General features: G+C 46.1%; 1 protein-coding gene across 2 annotated transcripts in view; it reads left to right on the top strand.

The window, feature by feature from the left end:
- Positions 1-7,477: 7,477 nt before the first annotated feature.
- The window catches only part of sacs (sacsin molecular chaperone), a 93,252-nt gene continuing 81,434 nt past the window's right edge, over positions 7,478-19,295 (top strand). For both annotated transcript variants that reach the window (XM_078222143.1, XM_078222141.1), the window contains exons 1-2: positions 7,478-7,833; positions 19,019-19,169. In XM_078222143.1, coding sequence (XP_078078269.1) covers positions 7,811-7,833; positions 19,019-19,169 — 174 coding nt within the window. In that variant the 5' untranslated portion in view covers positions 7,478-7,810. The remainder of the gene's footprint in view (positions 7,834-19,018; positions 19,170-19,295) is intronic.

The following is a 19,295-nucleotide window of genomic DNA, read 5'->3' as shown; positions in this document are numbered from 1 at the left end:
TTAGCCTAACATCTGTCACAGGGAAAATGTTGGAAGTCATTATTGAGGATGTTATAACAGGGTACTTGGAAAAATTCAAGCCAATCAGGCAGAGTCAACATGGTTTTGTGCAAGCGAAATCACATTTAACCAATTTATTGGAGTTCTTTGAAGAAGTCACGTGCTGTGGATAAAGGGGAACTGGTGGATGTACTGCACTCAGATTTCCAGAAGGCATTTGATAAGGTGCCACATTAAAGCTTATTGCAGAAAATAAAACCTTGTGGTGTAGGGGTAACACATAGGGCTATAAAGGGACATATATAGGTTATGTGAGTGGACAAAAATCTGGTAAATGGAGTATAATGTGGGCAGATATGATATTGTCCATTTTGGCAGGAAGAATAAAAATGAAGCTTATTATCTAAATGCTGAGAGATTACAGAGCTCCTGAGGTGCAGAGGGATCTGGGTGCCTTAGTGAATGAATCTCAGAAGGCTAATATACAGGTAAAGCAATTAAATAGAAAAGCTAACAATGTTTTTGCTTAATGTGAGGGGAACTGATTACAAAACTAGGGATGTTGTGCTTCATTTGTACAAGTGAGACCACATCTGGAGTATTGTGTACAGTATTGGTTACCTTATTTAAGGAAAGATATAAATGCATTAGAAGCAGTTCAGAAAAGGTTTACTAGGGTGATACCAACAATGGGTAGGTTGTCTGATAAGGAAAGGCTGGAGAGGTTAGGTTTGTACCCACCAGAGTTTAAAAGGTTAGAGGCAACTTAGAACCATAGAACTATAGAAAATTACAGCTCAGAAACAGGCCCTTTGGCCCTTCTTATCTGTGCCGAACCATTTTATGCCTAGTCCCACTGACCTGCACTTGGACCATATCCCTCCACACCCCTCTCATCCATGAACCCGTCCAAGTTTTTCTTAAATGTTAAAAGTGACCCCGCATTTACCACTTTATCCGGCAGCTCATTCCACACTCCCACCACTCTCTGCGTGAAGAAGCCCCCCCTAATATTCCCTTTAAACTTTTCTCCTTTCACCCTTAACCCGTGCCCTCTGGTTTTTTTCTCCCCTAGCCTCAGCGGAAAAAGCCTGCTTGCATTCACTCTATCTATACCCATCAAAATCTTATACGCCTCTATCAAATCTCCCCTCAATCTTCTACGCTCCAGGGAATAAAGTCCCAACCTATTCAATCTCTCTCTGTAACTCAGCTTCTCAAGTCCCAGCAACATCCTTGTGAACCTTCTCTGCACTCTTTCAATCTTATTTACATCCTTCCTGTAACTAGGTGACCAAAACTGTACACAATACTCCAAATTCGGCCTCACCAATGCCTTATATAACCTTACCATAACACTCCAACCTTTATACTCGATACTCCGATTTATAAAGGCCAATGTACCAAAGGCACTCTTTACGACCCTATCCACCTGTGACGTCACTTTTAGGGACATTTAAAATCCTGAATGGTATTGACGGAGCAGATGTGGAGAAGATGTTTACTCTTGTCAGAGAATCTAGGCTCACTGTTTAAAAATAAAAGGGTCACTCATTTAAGACCGAAATGAGATTTTTTTTCTCTTGAGGGTCATGAGTCTCTGGAACTCTCCTCCTGAAAAGGCAGTGGAAGCAGAATCGTTAAATATTTTTAAGGCCAAGCGAGATAGATTATTGATTAACAAGGGGGTGAAAAGTTATCGGGGTACATAGGAATGTTGAGTTACAATCAAATCAGCCAAAATCTCATTGAGTGATGGAGCAGACTCAAGGGGTCGAGTGGCTGAGTCCGGCTCCTAATATCCATGGGTGGGTGGGAATATCCGGCCACACTCGCCTCAAAACCGGGGAATCCCGCCCGAGGTCAGTCAACCTTTGCATAGTCCGTCCCCTGCCTGCTACAATTCCAGTGGCGGGTGAGATGGGAGAATTCTGGCCTATATGTTCGAACATATGACATTGCTACGAGCAAACCAGAGAGAAAAAAATTAATGGGGCATTAAAAAAAGGTTGATAATTCCTTTTTCCCTTTAACACCCTTGCTTACTAGTTATAACAATATTAGGCATGAGGAGAAAAGACTATTGTAGCTAAATTTGCTGATAACACAAAGATAAATTGGAAAACAAGTTGTGAGGAGGATACAAAAATTCTGAAAGGAATATAGTTAGATTAAGTGAGTGGCAAACATTTGGCAGATGGAGTATAATGTGGGAAAATGTGAGGTTGCCCACTCTGGCAGGAAGAATAAAAAATAGAATATTATTTAAATGGAGAGAGATAACAGAATGCCGCAGTATAGAGGGATCTGGGTGTCATTGTACATGATTTACAAAAGGTCAGCATGCAGATACAGCAAGTAATTAGGAAGACAAACAGAATGTTGGCCTTTACTGCAGGGGGATGGAGTGCAAAAGTAGGGACTCTTGCTACAACTTTGTAGGGCATTGGTGAGAGCACATCTAGCGTACTGAGTGGTTGCCAACCTTTTGTATGCCACGGCACACCTTTATACGATGAAAACATTTGGAGGCACACCTCCTATTTTCTTCAACTTAACTGCCCTCTAGGAAAAGCGTTTTAATCTTTGAGGCCTCCTAAAAGCACATCAGGCCACCATTAAACGCAACCTTCATTAGTCGAAGAAGTTTAGAATGAAAGCCTTGTCACCAGTCGTATGTCAAATTTCAATGGTCAGGATTTTCCAGACTCCAGCGGTGTGTTTTCCGACAGGACAAAGAACAAAGAACAGTACAACACAGGAAACAGGCCCTTCGGCCCTCCAAGCCTGTGCCGCTCCTTGGTCCAACTAGACCAATCGTTTGTATCCCTCCATTCCCAGGCTGCTCATGTGACTATCCAGATAAGTTTTAAATGATGTCAGCGTGCCTGCCTCCACCACCCTACTTGGCAGCGCATTCCAGGCCCCCACCACTCTGTGTAAAAAACATCCCTCTAATATCTCACCATTGGCCTGTGGAAGATCCCGCTGATGTTTGCCTACCGTTGGGGAATCGAGGGAGGTCACCTTTGGTGGGACCGGAAAATCCTGCCCCATATTTTTGATTGAAAATGTGCACAATTTAGAAGTATTTCAGATAAAAAATTTCAATTGTTTTCAGTTTTTTTTGAGGCTGCATTTCTCAATGTGAAAGTTCATAAATGAAGGAAACACTGAGTAGTACCTTACTGATAAATTAATGTGACACCTAGGCCTGCCTCTGTGAGCAGTGTCTCTTCATGGGAGGAACTGATGATGGGGCAACTCGCAGGTCTTGCTCCACTGACAGACGCTCCCTCCTTTTGTTTTTTTCATAAGTCAATGTTGAGAACACCAACTCACACAGGTAGATTGTGTGAAATGGTGAGCGTACTGATTAGCATGATGGATATTCTTGTTCCGCAAGCAACCAAAATGTGTCCAGAGGCATCTCTGCAAACCTCAGTTTCAGTATACAATCCATCCTGAGCTCTGCAAATTCCTCTTGTTCTTTTAATGACGCTGTCTTTGAGGATTCAAAAGAAAGTGAACTAAATGGATCACGTAACCAATCAAAGTCTTCCATACTCGTGGAAGGGAAGTAGCATTCAAACTTCTCTTGTAATGTTTTTAAGATGTGCGGAGATGAGGTTGAGTATGGTTTTGCCAGCAGGATTTGCTAATTCCAGATCAACCCACTGATCTCAGTCAACCCACTTCCTATGTTTTCCTGCCAAAGAGTCAGTTTTGATTTGAAACATTGAAGTGCATCTGTGGCACTCAATGTCAGCAAAGCAAATTACTGCAGATGCTGGAATTTGAAACAAAAACAGAAAATGCTGGAAAATCTCAGCAGGATTGACAGCATCTGTAGAGAGAGAATAGAGCCAACATTTTGAGTCTGGATGACCCTTTGTCAGAGCTCTGATGAAGGATCATCCAGACTCGAAACATTGGCTCTATTCTCTCTCCACAGATGCTGTCAGATCTGCTGAGATTTTCCAGCAATCAGAATTTCCTTGTTTTTCCCCTGCATTTTAACATCAAGCTTATTCAGGTGGCTGACTATCTCTGGAAGATATGCAAGCTTAGCATATCGAGAATCATCACATGTTAAATCTTTGTGTGGCAATTCATACAGAGCTGGAAACTCTTTCAGCGTGTTCCAGAGCTCATAAACACGAGAGAGGACCTTCCCCCGAGACAACCATCACACTTTCTGTGTGCATGAGTAAACCCTGGTACTTGGCTCCCATCTCTTCACACAACATAGTAAACAAGCATGATTTCAAAGGACATGACTTCACATAATTCATGGTTTTCATTGTCCGGTTCAACACTGCAATTAACTCAGGTGGCATTGTTTTGGCAACAAGAGCTTCATGGTGCCAGGGTACAGTGGCTGACCTGGATGTCAGGATTTCGCTATGAGCTCTGCCACCGGGTAACTTTTCTTCTGTCATTATCTGAAACCTGCACACGCTCCATCATAGGTTGATCTTGCTTTATAGAATCATAGAATCCTACAGTGCAGAAGGAGGCCATTCGGCCCATCAAGTCTACATCGACCACAATCCCTTCCAGGCTCTTATCCCCATGACCCCATGCATTTACCCTAGCTAGTCCCCCTGACACTAAAGGGTAATTTAGCATAGCCAATCCACCTAACCCGCACATCTTTGGAGTGTGGGAGGAAACCGGAGCACCTGGAGGAAACCCACGCAGACACTGGGAGAATGTGCAAACTCCACATAGACAGTGACCCAAGGCCGGAATTGAACCTGGATCCCTGGTGCTGTGAGACAGCAGTGCTAACCACTGTGCCGCCATGCCACCTGCTCTCTCAGGCATGCAAAGTACTGTATATCCTTGCTGGAGAGCGAATGGTGTTTTGTATTGAAATGGTGCTTCAGCTTATTTGGTACCATTACAGAGCTTCCACCTGCAAATTAGACATTTGGGACAGGGCAAGAGGCACAAAGGAGAGGATGTTTCCCCTCATGGGGGAAACTAGAGCTAGGGGGCACAGTTTAAACATGAACGCTCTCATGTTTAATCTAGAGCTAAGAAGGAATTTATCTAAAAAATAATTTAGTGTTTGAAATTCACTTCCTCAGCAACCAGTGATGAAGGGTGGGTCATCGAATATACTTAAGGTTGAGTTAGATAGATGTTTGATAAGGGAAGTAAGAATTATGGGAGTGGGGGGGTAGTTAAGGCTACAGTCAGAACATCCATGATCTCACTGAATGATGGAGCAGACTCGAGGAGCCAAATGGTCTACTCCTGCTCTTTTTTCTTATATTCTGAAACAAGCATCACCCCATTGGGTAATGAAGAGTCTATTTACTATCCAATTGGTGTGGGAAGGTGAGTGGCACAATACGAGGATGAGCATGTTGGATGACCAATGGCAGGGCTGTGGCTGGAAGCAGGAGATCCTGGGATGACACCTCCGGGAACATGTCCAGCCGGAGCTGGCAATCCTACAGGCTGCCCGTGGACTTCCTTGGTTTCAGTGAAAAAAAATAGTCCTAACTCCTCTTTAAACCATTCATCAAATGGAGTTCAGGAATGAGGGGGATCCCATAGAAACCTCTGAAATTCTAATCGGACTAGATAGGGTAGGTGTACGAAGGATGTTCCTGATGGTTTGGGTATCCGGAACTGGGGGTCACAGTCTGAGGATACAGGTTAGACGGTTTGGGACAGAGATGAGGAGAACTTTCTTCACCCAGAGACTGGTCAACCTGTGGAATTTTTTACCACAGAAAATAGTTGAGGCCAAAACATTGTGGGCGGGATTTTCCGGCCACTTTGCCCCAAGACTGGAAAATCACGCCCGAGGTCAACGGATCTTTGCATGGTCATGTCCCGCCCGCTACAATTCCCATGGCGGGTGGGATGGTAAAATTCCACCCTCTGTTTCAAGGTTTATGAGTTGGGGGGGTTGGGGGGCGGGGCAATTTTCCCAGCTTGTGTAGTGCAGCGAGCCGGGAGACTTGAGGCTGTTTCGCGGGCTCCCCGCTGGGCGTCATGGCCTCCGCGATTCTCCGTCAGCTGGATTTCTGGCGCCGTCAGCTCCGCGCTGGAAATTGGTGCGAAGCTGCATGAATTATGTAATCTAATTTAAATAGCATGAGCGGGCCTGGGACAGAAATCTCCGGGCCCGCTAGCCTCTCCACATCCCGCCCCCCAAGCCAGGAGTGGTTCACTCCAGTGGGGTTTAGTCTAGCTCCCCACTTGTGGGAGCTTGCGGCCCGATCCTGCTGGAGTGATGGGGGAGCAATCGAGGCCCCCACAGAGGGTCAGGCGCCAGGAGGGGTGCTCCCTGGGCATTGCCAACCTTGGCAGTGCCAGCCTGGACTGCCCAAGGGACAAAGTGCCAATGCCCAGGGGGCATAATAGCACTGCCCACCGGGCATAGGGCAGTGCCAAAGCGGTAGGCCCTAATGTGAAGGCCTGTTGGGGCAGGGCCTCTGGAGGGGAAATCAGTGAGGGTGGGTGGTCCTGCTGCCATTCTGCATTCGGGCTGAGTGGGGGCTGGGGGGTACCAGGGCTTCTGGGAGGGGAAACATCGAGGCGGAGTGGGGGCAGAGGAGCGTTGAGGCTGTCACTGGCATGTTCAGCGATCAGGCCATGGAGGGGGGTCACACGGCGATGAGGGGTTCCGGGGCTGGCCAGCGATCGGGAGGCTGGTTGTGCGGGGCCACTGCGCATGTGCCAATCTCGGCGCTGATAGATTGGCGCATGCACAGTGGCCTGCTCAGCACTGTGCCGCCGGCCTCTCCAGTGGGAATAGGCCCATGGGTTTTTGGACTCATTTACGTTGTGTATTCTGCAGTGCACAGAGTGTGGGAGATTCATTTTGAAACTCCCGCTGGTTTTTCAGTGGGATTTACTCCAGTTTTTACATGAATTTGACACTTAGAATTTTTGGGGGAGAATCTTCCCCCCCCCCCCCCCCCCCCCCCGCCCCGCCCCGCCCCAGCCAGCCAGCCAGCCAGCCACCCAGATATAGCACTTGGGTTGAAGAGGTTCAAAGGATAAGGGGAGGGGGGGAAGGCAGGATCAGGCTATTGAATTGGAAGATCAATCATGGTCACAATGAATGGCAGAGGAGGCTCGAAGGGCCGATTGGCCTCCCCCTGCTCCTGTTCCTGTTCCTATCAGCATTGAAGAATAATCAGTACAATAGTTTGCAGAGAATGTTGCAATGTATATGACAGCAATGGGAGTTGGAATTCTGAATTTGAGCAGGGTTGGGGGGAGCTGTCACACTGAGGGAGAGGGAGGTGGGAAATTGGGCCCACATACACTGGTTTGCAGGACTCCAGCTTCCAGCAGGCTAACTGCAACCGCTGAGTAATCCTTTCCCCGCTGGAGTGGAATGGAAGCGGGTTTATAATTAGTAACACACTCAGCTGAGATGCGTGCATGAGTGTAGCAGGAAGTGACTGACCCCTGACTCCTAATGATTTCCTTTTTTTATTCTCTTGTAGTGCGGGACTTGGAAGGTTTCGGAAGCAGAGAGAGAGAGACCTACGAGAAAATTGTGTAGAGAAATAAACCCCCCACAATGAGGAACCCAGGAAGTTGAGCTGGAAGCGCGAAAGCGGACAGAGAAACTCTTTGTGATTGCACAAGGATTTGAAAAGCGAGAGGTGGGGGGAATGGTTGAGAGCGGTTTGGTTTGAGCTGAGAGAGGCTGATATCAGCGGAGCAGGGCTGCACATAACGGTGCCTCTGGATGGAGACTGACTGCCGGCTTCCCCCCGGCCGACACCCAGCGCACTGAGAGCAGCCCCGGCTCCGAGCGGCGCACACAGGGATGGAGAGCCGCCTGGCACCGAGGTAAGGGACAAAGCGCTGGCACCTCCTGTCTGTATGTATTCTATATGTACCCCCTTCCCCTGGAATTCTCACCCCGGGAAATGGAATGGGTTGCCTGATGGTCAGGAAGAAAATTGCAGGATGGCTTTTATATTTATTTATTATTGTCACAAGTAGGCTTACATTTAACACTGCAATGAAGTCACTGGGAAAATTCCCCCCAGTCGCCACACTCTGGCGCCTGTTCGGGTACACTGAGGGAGAATTTTAGCATGATCAATTCACCTAACCAGCGCGTTTTTCAGATTGCGAGGAAACCCACGCAGACACGTGGAGAACGTGCAGACTCCGCACAGACAGCGACTCAAGCCGGGAATCGAACCCGGGTCCCTGGCGCTCTGAGGCAGCAGTGCGAACCACTGCGCCGCCGTGCCCTCAGGAGGAAATCCCTTTGTGGATTTCCTCTGGGTGCCCCGGTTTCCCCTCCCAGTCTGAAAGACGTGCTGGTTAGGTGCATTGGCCATGCTAAATTCTCCCTCAGTGTACCCGAATGGACGTCGGAGTGTGGCGACTAGGGGATTTTCGCAGTAACTTCATTGCAGTGTTAATGTGAGCCTACTTGTGACACTAATAAATAAACGTTAAAGAAGAAATGGAATGGTTTGAGGGATGGTCAGGAAGATCTCCAACCGAATGAGGTTGTTTCCTGCTGTGGGGCTGGACAGATAGGCCTCATCAACCAGCCTCCCCTTCTAGGTCCTGCTGTAAGAAAGACATTGTATTAAGCATAGGAGATTTTGATCTTCATATAGATTGGACAAATCAAATTAACAAATGCGAACTGGAGGATGAGTTCAATTAGTGTATTTGGGACAGTTCCTTAGAATAATATATTCTGGAACCAGCCAGAGAACAGGCTATTTTAGATGTCGTAATGTGACAGGATTAATAAATAATCTCACAGTAAAGGATCCTTTAGGGAGGAATGATCATAAAAAGCTGGAATTTCGCATTCAATTTGAGAGTGGGAAATTTGGATCTTACATATAGGAAAATACAAGGGAAACAGACAGAGTTGGCTGAAGTGGACTGTTAGGGAGGTTAAAAGATAAGTTAGTAGAGAAGGAGTGGCATACTTTTAAGGAGGCATTTCACAACTCTGAACAAAGAAATATTCCATGGAGAAAGAATCAATCTATGAGCAGGATGCACCATCCAGGGTTAACTAAGGAAGTTAACGATGGTATCAAATTTTCAACTGTTCTTGGGATTCTTTATCCCAAATAAACATTAATTCTTTGGAAGGCGAGACAGAGTAGCAATTAAAAATGGGAAACAAGGAAATGATAGAGACTTTGGACAAGTGTTTTGTAGCTGTCTTCACTGTAGAAGACATAAAAACCATCCCAAGAACAGTTGAAAATCTAGAAGCAAAAATGAGGGAGGAACTTAAAGCAATCTGGATCACCAGAGAAAAAGTAATGGGAAGACTAATGGGAATAAAGGCTGACAAGTATCCTGGACCTGATGGCCTGCATCCTCAGGTCTTTAAGTGGCTGAAGAGATATTGGATGCATTGGTTATAGTCTTCCAATATTCTCTAGATTCTGGAAAGGTCCCAATAAATTGGAAAACTGAAAATGTAACGATTAAAGAAAGGGGGCAGACTGAAAGAAGGAACCATAGGCTATCTGTCATTGGAAAGATGGTGGAATCCATTATTAATCAGGTAGTAGAAGGACATTCAAAAATTAATGATGTCATCAGGCAGAGTCAACATGGTTTTGTGAACGGGAAATTGTGTTCGACAAATTCAATAGAATTCTTTCGGGATGTAACAAGCAGGATGGATAAAGGGGAACCAGGAGATGTGTGTTTGGATTTCCAAAAGCCATTTGATAAGATGCCACAGAAAAGGTTACTGAACAAGATAAAAGCTCATGGTGTAGGGGTGATGATCTAGCATGGGTAGAGGATTGGCTAACTAATGCGAAGAAGAATGGGGAAAATGGGTCATTTTCAGATTGGCAATCTGAAACTAGTGGAGGGCTGCAGGAATCAGTGCTGGGGATTCATCTATTTATGATTTGTAATAATGACCTGGATGAAGGGACAGACTATATTATAACCACATTTGGTGATGATTGAAAGATAGTTAGGTTTTCCTAACTGAGGGAGGATACAAAGAATCTGCAAAGGGACTGACATGGGATAAGTGGGCAAAAAATGGCAGATGGAGCATAATGGGAAAATGTAAGGTTGTCCATTTTAGTAGGAAGAATAGAAAAGCAGTGTCTTATTTAAATGGAGAGAGACTACAAAGTGTTGTTGTACAGAGGCATCGTGGTGTCCTTGTACATGAATCACAAAATCGGGCAGGTACAGCAAGTACTTAAGAAGGCAAATGGAATGTTGGCCTTTCTTGCGAGGGGGATGTAATGTAATAGTAGGGAAGTCTTGCTGCAGCTATACAGCACATTGTTGAAATTGCAACAATGCAGTCCAGGGTCTCCATACATAAGGAGAGATTATACTTGCATTGGGAGCAGTAGTTCCACCAGGCTGATTCCTGGGATTAAGGTTTGTCTTATTATGGAAGGTTGGGCAGGTTGAGCCTATATTCAGTGGAATTTTAGAAGAATGAGGTGATCTTTTTGAAACATATAAGCTCTGACGGAGTTTGACAGGGTAGTCTCCCCTCATGGGGAAACTGGAACTAGGAGGTACGGTTTGAAAATCAGGGGTCTCCCATTTAAGATGGGGGTGAGAATTTTTTTCTCGTCATAAGACTTTGGAATTCTGTTCCACAGGGAGTAGTGGAGGCTGGAGTATTGAATCTATTCAAGGCTGGGTTATATTTTTGATAGTGGAGTTACAGGTTATGGGGACAGGCAGGAAAGTGGACATAACGCCACATTCAGCTCAACTATGCCCTTACTGAATGACAGAATAGCCATTGGAGAGGTCGATGCCCTACTCATGCTGCTATTTCTTATGATCTTGTGGGGCTGGCCGAGATTACAGAGATGGGGAGGAGTGAGGCCAACTATGAACTTGGAAACAAGGATGAGAACTTTGAAATGAGGCGTTGCTCAACCGTTAGCCAGCGGGCGCATCAATCGTGGCTGAATGGGACATGGCCCAAGTTAGGACGTGGGCAGCAGAATTTTGGATGACCTCAAGTCTGAACACAATAAATGTGTGAGTTCAGACAGGAGTGCATTGCAATAGCCAAGCCTGGAAGTAGCATGAATGAAGGCTTCAGCTGTGGATGAGCTGAGGTAGAGTCAGAGTCAGGAGGTGTAAGGGAGGTGGAAATAGGTGGTCTTAGTGAAGGCATTTCAACTTGGGGTCAGATATGACACCAAGATTGCAAAGTGGATTCAGTCACAGACATTTGTCAGGGAAAGAGATGAAGTTGGTAGGTGACTTGTGATTCACTAAGACAATTTATTGGTATGGGTCTGAGCTCTGCTAAGTTTTTGATGTGGACTGGAGTATATTAAGAACAGAGCTGCATCTCTGAGCCATAATAAGCATTGGAGAGGTGATCTCTCCTCTTGTTTAATTTTAGAATCTGGGTGTGGTATTGAGGGAAGGCCTTAGAATCTCTTGTGGGGGAAGACATCGGGGGAATTTTAACCTCAAAAATGGGCGACATTGAGCCTTTAAGGTTTTAGTGTTAAAAAGATGAATCCTGACCCAAGCCCACCTCCAATTTGCCCGAGCCTGGTTTTAGCAGAGACAGAAAGATGTGCAGGAGGCCAGCCTGCCCCATTGATGTGGACTGGTGTTTTAAATATTTGAATGAGACTGTGAGCCTAATGGTTATTCAGGATTTGATATTTATCTGTGGATGGCTGGGTTTCCTGAGCTGCAAAAAACCTGGCCACTAAACCCACATGAGATACAGTGGGATCCAGGAAGAATGGACTTTAACCTGGTGTTGTTAAACTTCTTACTGCACATTAATGTGCCATCCATTGCCACTCAGCCCCCAATCACTCACCCATGCTCTGCTTCCCCATTCACACCCATTCATTCATCCCCGCCTCCCACTCCACTCTCCTCCTGACCTGGATATCTCCACCGTGCCTGGATGTCGGAGAGAACAAAAACAAAGAACAATACAGCACAGGAACAGGCCCTTCGGCCCTCTAAGCCCGTGCCGCTCCCTGGTCCCAACTAGACCATTCTTTTGTATCCCTCCATTCCCACTCCGTTCATGTGGCTATCTAGATAAGTCTTAAACGTTCCCAGTGTGTCTGCCTCCGCCACCTTGCCCGGCAGCGCATTCCAGGCCCCCACCACTTTCTGTGTAAAATACGTCCTTCTGATATCGGTGTTAAACCTCCCCCGCCCCACACCCACTCACCTTGAACCTATGACCCCTCGTGAACGTCACCACTGACCTGGGAAAAAGCTTCCCACCGTTCACCCTATCTATGCCTTTCATAATTTTATACACCTCTATTAAGTCTCCCCTCATCCTCCGTCTTTCCAGGGAGAACAACCCCAGTTTACCCAATCTCTCCTCATAACTAAGCCCCTCCATACCAGGTAACATCCTGGTAAACCTTCTCTGCACTCTCTCTAAAGCCTCCACGTCCTTCTGGTAGTGTGGCGACCAGAACTGGGCGCAGTATTCCAAATGCGGCCGAACCAATGTTCTATACAACTGCAACATCAGACCCCAACTTTTATACTCTATACCCCGTCCTATAAAGGCAAGCATGCCATATGCCTTATTCACTACCTTCTCCACCTGTGACGTCACCTTCAAGGATCTGTGGACTTGCACACCCAGGTCCCTCTGCGTATCTACACCCTTTATGATTCTGCCATTTATCGTATAGCTCCCCCCTACGTTAGTTCTACCAAAATGCATCACTTCGCATTTATCTGGATTGAACTCCATCTGCCATTTCTTTTCCCAAATTTCCAGCCTAGCTATATCCTTCTGTAGCCTCTGACAATGTTCCTCACTATCTGCAAGTCCAGCCATTTTTGTGTCGTCCGCAAACTTACTGATCACCCCAGTTACACCTTCTTCCAGATCGTTTATATAAATCACAAACAGCAGAGGTCCCAATACAGAGCCCTGCGGAACACCACTAGTCACAGGCATCCAGCCGGAAAAAGACCCTTCCACCCTCTGTCTTCTGTGACCAAGCCAGTTCTCCACCCATCGAGCCACCTCCCCCTTTATCCCATGAGATCCAACCTTTTGCACCAACCTACCATGAGGGACTTTGTCAAACGCTGGAATGGAGAGACGCATGCTCTGATTCTTAGGCTTCCCACCACTCCAACCTTGGCCTCCTTGCCTCCCTCACCCCATTCTCTGACCTGCCCTTACCCCCAGTCTGGCAATCTTGACTCCTGCAGCCGAGGAGGCAGCAGGTAGACAGTCCAGGGCAGGAAGGCACTATGCAGACTGTGGGAGCAGTAGCAACTGGGAACATGAGCTCTGCATCGTTGAATCACAGAAATGGTGCTGGGCCAGAGGCCGGTGGATGTGGCGGCTCCACACACCCAGCCAGAGCCCCTCCCACCCTCATTCTTTCGAATGATTCCGATTAATCTCCCTGCCTTCACAACCGTAGCATTTTATCTGTAATTCTCTGTAAGCTGGGCTTTATCCACATGCGTCTCACTAGCCATGGTTTGGCTAGCCATGTTGGAACCATTTAGACATAGAATCTCTACAGTACAGAAGGAGGCCATTCGGCCCATCGAGTCTGCACCAACCACAATCCCACTCAGGCCCTATCCCCATAACCCCATGCATTTACCCTAGCTCGTCTCCCTGCCACTAAGGGGCAATTTAGCATGGCCAATCCACCTAAGCTGCACATCTTTGGACTGTGGGAGAAAACCGGAGCAGCCGGAGGAAACTCACGCAGACACAGGGAGGGAGTGCAAGCTCCACACGGACAGTGATCCAAGCCAGGAATCGAACCCGGGCCCATGGCCCTGTGAGGCAGAGGTGTTAACCACTGTGCCACCATCCCGCCCATGGCACGGTGGCACAGCGGTCCAGGATTTTCAGAGCAATTTAGGAGTTGGTGGCCTGTAAATCCTCCCTGCTGGAAGATATTGCCTGACTTCGGAAAGCGAGCCTGATAACTGGTTCACCGTGATCCTGCAGATTACCTGCATGCATTGACTAGTAAAGGCTACTGGCTGCAGTCCAGCTGTAGCACTGTGGACCTGTACTCTAGAACAAACTATGCATCTAGCTCGGCTGTTTCAGTGCAGCTACCTGACAATGTGGAAAATTCCCCGTGTATGTCACCCTGCCCACAAAAAGCAGGATAAATCCAACACTGCAGTTCCCTCCCTATCAGCCTGCTCCCCAGTGAAATATAAAGTGATCAACAAGGTCATTAACAGTGCAATCAAGTAGCACTAATGCTCAATTTGGGTTCCACCAGAAACATTCAGTTCCACATCTCATTGCAGTCTTGTCCAAATGTGAACAGTTGATTTTGGGGGATGAGGTGAGTATTGTTGATATTGACATTAAGGCCGTATTTGACCGAGTGTGGCACTGAGGAGCTCAGGTTAAACTGTAGTCAATGGGGGACAAGAGAAAACTCTCTACTGGTTGGGGTCGTACCTAGCACAAAGGAAGTCGGTTGTGGTTGTTAGAGGCCAATCATCTCAACTCCAGGACATTGGTGCCGGAATTGCTCAGGGCAGTTTTGCGGGCTGAACCATCTTCAGCTGCTTCTCAATGACATTTCTTCCATCGCGAGGTCAGGAGTGAGGATGTTCACGCTATTATCCGGTGTGAGCTCCATTTACAGTTCGTCAGATAGTGAATGACACAGTCCCCGCTCGCATGGAGCAAGATCTGGACAATGCCCAGGATTCAGCTGATAAACGGCAAGTAACTTTTGTATCACTCCTCAAGCATCAGGCAAATGACCATCTTCAACAAGAGAGAGTGTAACTACTTCCCGTAATTACCTATGGCATTAGCGTTATTGAGTTTTCTGCCACCAGTATCCTAGAGATCACCATTGACCAGATGCTGAGCTGGACCAGGCACATAAGTGCGCTGGCTTTGACAGCAGCTCAGATGTTGGGTGGTTTGTGGTAGAAGCTCACATGGATCCCCCAAAGGCTCACCATCACCTACAGGTAGGCTGCAAATTGTGAGTCACGAGCCCAAAAATAAAACAAAGAAAACCAATTTTTAACCCCTGGTATTTAAGGTCAGGATTTTCCAGCTCCTCCCACGAGTGGGATCTTGCGGTTTTACCAAACTCCACAGGGATTTAAAACCCACCGTGGTGGAGCTGAAAAGAGCCGGCGTAAATAATAAGTGTTTAACAGTCACTTGCGCTGTGCACACTCTTCACATACACACTCAGTTAGCAGCTGCCAGACACACAATCCAAATCTAAAGTGTTAATGAGTCAGTGCATACCAAAGGGTTTGCAGCGCTGACCTGAACCTTGTTGCTCTTCAGGTGAGAGCTGTACCCAGTGAAACCATTGGCAATCAGTTATTGTTCAAACATCCACAGCTGATGTGCAGAAAGAGCCCATAATGTCCAGAACTGCTTGGCAAATCACCCTGTCTGATAACTCTTGTGTAACGAATGGGCTGTGAATGAAATATTTATGTTAAATTTCTATTATGGGATCAGTTGTACTATTAAAGTGCAGACAAATATCAGTATTGTTTGCATCTATTAAAAGAACATCAGCGTTTGGTCTGATGATCCTTGGGTAGTGGTCATTTGCCTGGTTGCTGGGGCCTATTACTGGGTTCAAGATGGCCCCAAGGTCTGTTGGATTCAATGGGCACTGATATAAAATCAGTTGATGTTTTTCATTGTGCCGGCTTAGCGTGGTTGATAGCACTCGTATTGTCTGCCTATTCTCTAAAGTATTTAACAACTCTTATTGAAATGACTGCGCTAGATTTTTCCAAATCCCCGAATGAATGCATCTGTTTTACTATACTGCCTGTGCCGTGCTGAGTTATATACCCGAGCTCCAGATATTGCTGCATGTACTTTTTAACCTGGTTTCAGTAAGTAGTCGGGCAGGTTCGACGTGTTCAGAATTCAGCAGGTATAGAATCCTACAGTGCAGAAGGAGGCCGTTTGGCCCATCAAGTCTGCACCAAACACAATCCCACCCAGGCCCTATCCCCATAACCTCATGCATTTACCCTAGCGAGTCCCCCTGACACTAAGGGGCAATTTAGCATGGCCAATCCATCTAACCCGCACATCTTTGGACTGTGGGAGGAAACCGGAGCACCCGGAGGAAACCCATGCCGACACGGGGAGAATGTGCAAACTCCACACACACAGTGATCCAAGCTGGGAATCGAACCTGGCGTTGTGAAGCAGCAGTGCTTACCACTGTGTCATTGTGCTGCCCACGATGGTATGGTCTAATGTGTAATGGCCAGCAGCTTGAGCAAGGTGACAATGTGTAATAAAGGCAAAATACTGCAGATTCTGGAATCTGAAGCAACACAGAAAATGTTGCAAGATCTCAGCAGTCTGACAGCATCTGTGGAGGGAGAGCAGAGCCAGTGCTTTGAGTCTGGATGACCCTTCGTCAGGGCTGAAGGCAAGGAAAATTGGACAAGATTTGTACTGTGTGGGTGGAGGAGGCAGGGGGGAGTGTCGTAGTTAATAAGAATGGTATGGACAAAAAGACAAAGGGAATGTAAATGGTGATGATAAAGGCTAGGAATGGTGCTAAGAACGTCCATTAAGAGATCGGAATGTGTAAATGGAAGAACAAAGGAATGCGGCAGATGGCTGTAGTTGGAGCGGGGGGGGTGGTAAAACAAGATGGAGAGTAAGATTTTAGAAGTGGAAAAATAAAAGTAAGAATATAAAGTAATAAAAATGGATGAATAAGATGAAAAAAAGAAATGAAATAAATTAATGGAGATGGGTTGGAGAAGAGGGCCATCTGCCGCATTGCTAAACTCTTCACTATTCACACATTCCGATCTCTTAATGGACACTTTTAGCACCATTTCTACATTTATCACCATCATTTACATTCCCTTTTGTGTTTTTGTCTATGCCATTCCTATTAATTACAGCATCCCTCCAACCTCCAATATAAATCTTGTCCAGTTTTCCATGTCTTCATGGATGACGATGGGTCATCCAGACTCGAAACATTGGCTCTATTCTCTCTCCTCAAATGCTGTCAGACCAGCTGGGATTTTCCAGCATTTTCTGTTTTTGTTGTGACAATGTGTGACCCAGTTTTAAAGAAAGTAAACAGCCAGCCCCGTGACTTAGTTTGAAGTGAGAGTATGAGATGTTCTGTAACTTGTCCTCCGGTGCTGCAGTTATTCGATGATAAATAATGGAGTGAAGCGGGGGGGAGAAAACTGGGTGCAAAGCAAGAAAATAAAACACGAGTAGATGAGAGACCAGGAAAGGGAGCAACTAAAAAAAAAGTCCATGTGTTTTTCAGTAATTAGACGGTATGTTATTTGGAAAGTTGCATTGCCTATTCAATGTTGTGAAAATGAATTGCTTCCATTTGACTGCAAATATTTTAAACACCATGGGCTGGAATTGTCACTGAGTCAGTATACTCGGTTACCCTTATGGATTCTGATTCTAGGATTTCCAATGGGCTTTTTGACTTTCAGGAATGTCTTGAAATGGTATGGGCTGGTTCTGATCAAAAGCCCGGACCAGCGCTCCTGACCTGGCCGTCTCCATTGCAGAGATAGGCATGTCCTAATCCTTCACATTTTTCATGAAGTTGGGCCAGGTTTTTAAAGAATCGTGGATCACAGCATCTCAGACATATCATGAGTCTCAATCTTCATGAGGGGACCCTTTGAAAGGTGAGTTCAAAAGGTCATCCTCATGCTCCCCCATTCCCAAATATGCCCCCCCCCACTCATCTGACCCCATAACACCTCATGCGCCCAATGCCAAACTATGCAATTCCACCCAACCCCCATGGCCCCTCATGGAAGCTACAGCACTTCTATGCCCATTGACCCATTATATACTGTATTGAATCAATGAATGCCAATAGCGACAATAAAAGCTTCTAAAAATAGAAGCTTTCCATTACTTTCCATTATGTAAAACAAATCCTTTCACTGCAACCCAATAAAAGTGTCAATCAGATCATTTGAAGTATCAATAACGGTAACCACAAGCCCTTGAAATCTCTTAACTGTTTATAAATAAGCATTGTGAAATTGACAGTAGAGATCAGAGAACCAGAACAATCAAGTAATGTGTTCTCTGGGGCTCAGGTGTTTTCACAGTAAGGAGTCTAACAACACCAGGTTAAAGTCCAACAGGTTTATTTGTAAGCAAATGCCACTAGCTTTCGGAGCGCTACTCCATCAGGTGAGCGGAAGATCTGCTCATAAACAGCAAACAGGGCATATAAAGACACATATAAAGACACCTATAAAGACAATGTCTTTATATGCCCTGTTTACTGTTTATGAGCAGATCTCCCACTCGCCTGACGAAGGAGCAGCGCTCCGAAAGCTAGTGGCGTTTGCTACCAAATAAACCTGTTGGACTTTAACCTGGTATTGTTAGGCTCCTTACTGTGTTTACCCTAGTCCATCACCGGCATCCCCACATCATGCTCAGGTGTTTTAACAGAGTAATGGATTTCTGGGCTCTCAGCAAAGCCTCATTACGTATGCTTTTATACATCCTATGTCATATGGTTCATTGGATCTATACAGTGTATAGTGGGGTCAGCGGGCATGGAAGTGCCAAAGCTTAGCATGGGGGCCTGAGGGATTGTGTAGTGGGTGAGGGCTGGAGGCCCTTTCTGTTATTTTTACTGGGAAGAAGTCCCATAGCACTGAGGTGGGTCTCTTAAACAGCCTGCCCCTGTGGCTGCCTATCACCTCTTGAGTTGGCTAGCCCAACTGAAGCCTGCATCCGCCACCCTCTGGAATTGAAGATCCCGCCTTTGTAGGCACTTTCTCGGGAGGCAGGCTACGTCGGGAATTTTCCCAATTCCCGCTCCCTGCTTCAATGATGAGAATCCAGCTCCATATGAGGGTAAAAGTGCAGAATGTCAGTGTTTCATTGAAGCTGATGTTTTCATGTCTCTAAACTTAACTTGTGATGCAATCAATTTGGAATGCCACTTTAACTTTTCTTTCACTGTATGTTGCATACACCAGAAGTATTTTTAATGTTTTTTTTTATTCAAAGGGTGTCAAAGGTAGCTGTTCTACATGAATACATTGGGAGAAGACTATACGATGTTATCCCTTCTACATCTGTTCAAGATATCAAGGAGTTAATCTATGTGGAAACAGATTTCCCTGTTTCGGAACAGCGGTTACTGTACAATGGAAAAGAGGTAACCTTGACTTTGAACTGGATGTGGTGGTGCTGCAGTGACTTAGTTTGTTCAATTATCTGTGCAGCCTTAAAGGAAACCTAATCCCTTTCCAACACAGATTTGTAAAATCCGGCCACGCAGGGA

Source organism: Mustelus asterias, chromosome 10, assembly GCF_964213995.1.
Source record: "Mustelus asterias chromosome 10, sMusAst1.hap1.1, whole genome shotgun sequence".
NCBI classification, from domain to species: domain Eukaryota; kingdom Metazoa; phylum Chordata; class Chondrichthyes; order Carcharhiniformes; family Triakidae; genus Mustelus; species Mustelus asterias.
The sequence above is the reverse complement of the archived record's forward strand: the minus strand, read 5'-3'. Positions and strand labels throughout refer to the sequence as shown.